Below are 5000 nucleotides of genomic sequence, written 5' to 3'. Positions count from 1 at the left end.
GGTTTTGAGTGTTAGGTGAGTATATAGACAAAATTGGTCATGTACTAAAACATCTTCCTCCAAGAACGGGGTTTTCTAATGAACACGATTTCTAGTGAATGGTATGAAAAAAATAAGTGAAAACTTGGGAAGTGGAGGAATGGAACGAGAATAAAAGCCTCGTTTTTGTTCATGGACACAATAGACAATGTTTCCTAAGATGGGGCGCAGTTCTTCCTGTTGAGTCATGGAGAATGGTTCCTCCTTTGCGAATCTTCAAAATTATTATTTTTTTAATTTCGAAAGGTTAGGAAGAGGTTAGGTTATTAAAGGAAACACGACTTTATTAAGAACAGAAAGAGATTATGATATGTATATATGTGTGTGTGTGTGTGTGTGTGTGTGTGTGTGTGTGCGTGTGGTGTGCAATATATAATATATATATATATATATATATATATATATATATATATATATATACATATATATACATATATGAGCACACATACATATATATATGCATACATATGTATATACAAATATATATACATACATATACAATTATATATATGTATATATACATATAAATACACATAATGTATGCATATATACACATACATCTATAAGTATGGAGATATATATATATATATATATATATATACATATATGTAGAACAATGAAGGGAAGTACAGGAAAACACACGACTATGCCTATTCGACATGAATTCCCCAAATACATATATGTGCCCACACACACACACACACACACACATACATATATATATATATATATATATATATATATATATATATATATATATATATATGCATACATATGCATATACATATATATACATATACGTATGTATATGCATGCATATACAAATATATATGTATATATACATATAAATACACATAAATACATACACGTATATATACATACAGACAAATATATAAATATGTATATATATATATATATATACACGTGTATATGTATATATATACGTGTATATGTATATATATGTATATATACGCGTATATAGGTATACACAATATATATAATATATATATATATATATATATATAGTGTCTGTGTGTGTGTGTGTATACCCACATACATTTATATACACATACATATACACGCATACATACATATACATATATATATATATATATATATATATATATATATATATATATATGCATGTACACACACACACACATATAAATATATACATATATATACGTACATATATATATATGCATATTCATATATACATATATATACACACAAACACATATATATGAATGTATATATGTATATATATATATATATATACACACAGACGCATATATACACATAAACGCACACACATTTGTATGTATGTGTGTATAAAACAAAACAAAACAGTTGCGTGTGAAAATGCAAGCAAGGGCCGGCTACGCACTCTCTCTGTGTGTCATTCCATGTTACTCCCTTTTTCAAAGGTACTTTGAGTAGCCTCTCGCTTCCCCTACGACGGCTATGACCTTGTATGGCCTCGAACCCCCCCTGCCACCCATTTACCCCTCCCTTCCACCTTTCCCCCCTCTATCCCCTCCCCTTGCTTATTCCCCTCCTTCTCCTCCCTTCCTATTCGCTCACTTCTACTTTTCCTCCTCTGCCTTCCTCCTTTCTTTTCTTCTTCCTCCCCCTCATACGCTTCCTTTTCTTCATACTCTTCTTCCACCCTCTCCTTCTCTTTCTCTTCTTTTTCTTCTTCTTTCTCCTCCTCCTCCTCCTCTTCTTTCTCCTCCTCCTCCTCCACCTCCTCCCCCTCCCCCTTCCCCTCCCCCTCCCCTTTTCCTCCTCCACCATTTCCCCTCCTCTTCCCAACCCCCCACCCCCCCTCCTCCTCCTCATCCTCCTCGCCCCACCCTCTCCCCTCCGGAATGTATAGACCAGACTGAAGGAATGCAAGCTAGTGTGACCCCGAAAGCCCTATGTGGCTTCTACTTGATAAGACTTAAATCAAATTCGTGGCTAGGAATAGTCTGCGAGTGACGGACTATCATTTATTGGCAGTAGTATCATTATTATTATTAGCAGCATTGTTTTTGTTATTATATCAATATTCATTTTATTATTGTTATTATTATTGTTATATATTTCCCCCCTTTGTTTAGAAATAGGGAGTATTATTTTGTACGTTTAATATTTTTGCGCGTATACACACACACGTACATACGTGTGCCTATATACGTGTTATATATCATCTTTACTGGACAGCGAGGTCCTTATGGTTGATATGCTGACTCATACCAAATAAATCCTCATACTGGAAGTAATCCGGTGAAAATTGGAGACAAAAAAAAAAGAGGCTTGTTTTTTACAGCGAAGTGAATGCAAATCCATGTGTATTTGTGCAATTCGTGTACTATTACGCGAGGAGTTCTTTGAATTGTCTTGAGTTCTTACCTGCACCTTGGCGATGGCATCCTGAAGCTCCTTCTTGAGCTTCTCTACCTCGGGGTCCTTGGGCGGCATCCTGCTCCTTCCTGGTGAAGAAGGAAGGGTTAGTTTAGGATTTTTAGGAAAAAGAAAACGGAGCGGGGGGGGGGGGGGGAGTAGAGGAGAAGAGGATGAAAAAAATTATGGAAACAGAAATAGGAACACGTCATAGAATAAAGCAAGTAAAAATTACAGACATTAAATATTTTTTTTTAGAAATAAGAAAAGGAATATTATTTTAAAGTGAATAAACGAAAATAACTAGAAACAAAAATATATCATCGTCCATCACAAAGCATCTGCAAAGAACACACTCGCATTCTTCATAATTCACAAAAAATGAAAACCTAAAGTAATGCAATCGATGCTTTGAGAACATATATTGTCGTTATGTCTGTCTGTCACACAAAGAAGAAAGATGATTTGGCTTTTGGACTAGCAGGCCGTATTTTTTATCATATGTTTTTATATCTTTCGGAATATTTGGTGGGCGTTTTTTTTATTCTGTTTATAAAATTAATATAGACGGTAACTACAGCCTAGATAAATGATACTAGCTATTAAGTTAGTTTGTTACCCTCTTTTTTCTTTTCCTTTTTTTTACTTAATATCCGATTCTAATATTTTCCGATACAGAGGGTTAAGTTCTATCGTCTGGTATAATCGACTGAGTCACAGTAAGACACAAGTATTATAGCACTCATTATATTACTATCAATATATATGGCTCATTTCGACGATTTCGCAACCAAATTTAGGCTAGTTATCCCTTAAATATTTCATTGACAGAAAACTAATGTAATTTTATGGTTAACTTTAATATATATTGAAATGGTTATATCACGGAACATGTATTCTTGCATTACGTAAAACAAACTTCCTTTTTATTTCATATATTCATCTATACTCTTTAACATTTTGTTGATAATAAAAAAAAATGGTTTCATCTGTTCCTAAATATTAATTTCACATTCTCTCTCTCTTTCATTCTCTTTCTCTCTCTCTCTCTCTCCCTCTCTCCCTCTCTCCCTCCCCTCTCTCTCTCTCTCTCTCTCTCTCTCTCTCTCTCTCTCTCTCTCTCTCTCTCTCTCTCTCTCTCTCTCTCTCTCTCTCTCTCTCTCTCTCTCTCTCTCTCTCTCTCTCTCTCTCTCTCTCTCTCTCTCTCTCTCTCTCTCTCTCTCTCTCTCTCTCTCTCTCCCTCTCTCTCCTTCCCTCCCTCCCTCTCTCCCTCCCTCCCTCCCTCCTCCCTCCCTCCCTCCCTCCCTCCCTCCCTCCCTCCCTCTCTCTCCCTCTCTCTTCCTCTCTCTCCCTCTCTCTCCCTCTCTCTCCCTCTCGCTCCCCCCCCCCCCCTCTCTCTCTCTCTCTCTCTCTCTCTCTCTCTCTCTCTCTCTCTCTCTCTCTCTCTCTCTCCCTCTCTCCCTCTCTCCCTCTCCCCCTCTCCCTCTCTCCCCCTCCCTCCCTCTCTCCCTCCCTCTCTCCCTCCCTCTCTCCCTCCCTCCCTCTCTCCCTCCCTCCCACCCTCCCTCCCTCCCTCCCTCCCTCCCTCCCTCCCTCCTTCCCTCTCCCTCCCCCTCTCCCCCCCGTCTCTCTCTCTCTCTCTCTCTCTCTCTCTCTCTCTCTCTCTCTCTCTCTCTCTCTCTCTCTCGCTCTCTCTCTCTCTCTCTCATGTTTTCCCACATCGCCTGTGAGCGCGCCATAACTCACTAAACGCCTTCATAAAGCACAGTACTTTGCAAGTCACTCACTTTCTCGGAAAGTATGATTTTCGATATAACCACAAGGTAAATCATGCAAATTTTAATAATATGCAGTCCAACATACAACTTATTTTTTCTGATTTTTTTTCCCTCAAAATTTTAATCGAAATACTCGAGTATTTTTAAGTTGCCAAAGTGCTATTAAGGAGTTGCTGATGGAAAATACTAATTTACGGCAGCGACGAAGATTGAAGAGAGAAAGATATATATATATATATATATATATATATATATACATATATATATACATATATATATATATATACATATATATATCTTTCTCTCTCTCTATGTATACATATGTATGTATATATACATATGTACATATATATATGTATATATATACATATATATGTATATATATATACATATATATGTGTGTGTATATATATATATATTTGTATATATGTTTCTGTATATGTGTGTGTGTGTGTGTGTGTGTGTGTGTGTGTGTGTATGTATGTATGTATGTGTATCTGTGTATATACATATATATATGTATATATGTTGTGTGTGTGTGTGTGTGTATATATATACACACACACATAGAGAGAAAGTTGGCGTGTGTGAGGGTTGGCAGTGCAACCCTGTTCTGTCTGGGTGTCCCATTCAAATGCGGTCGAGCTGGGATTCTCCTGCTGCTCTAAAAGGCGAACGCGCATAGGTAGATAGTTATGTATACGTTTGCACATGCACACGAACACGCACACCCGAGTACACACACACACACGCACACACACACACACACACACACACACACACACACACACACAC

General features: G+C 37.1%; 1 protein-coding gene across 1 annotated transcript in view; it reads right to left on the bottom strand.

Moving 5' to 3' along the window:
* Positions 1-5000, bottom strand: part of LOC125036081 (guanine nucleotide-binding protein subunit beta-2-like) — a 41896-nt gene that overhangs the window by 34373 nt on the left and 2523 nt on the right. The window contains exon 2 of the mRNA XM_047628469.1: positions 2437-2516. Coding sequence (XP_047484425.1) covers positions 2437-2505 — 69 coding nt within the window. The 5' untranslated portion in view covers positions 2506-2516. The remainder of the gene's footprint in view (positions 1-2436; positions 2517-5000) is intronic.

Source organism: Penaeus chinensis, chromosome 20, assembly GCF_019202785.1.
Source record: "Penaeus chinensis breed Huanghai No. 1 chromosome 20, ASM1920278v2, whole genome shotgun sequence".
In the NCBI taxonomy this organism is placed as follows: Eukaryota; Metazoa; Arthropoda; class Malacostraca; order Decapoda; family Penaeidae; genus Penaeus; species Penaeus chinensis.
This window is presented reverse-complemented; position numbering and strand designations above follow the sequence as displayed.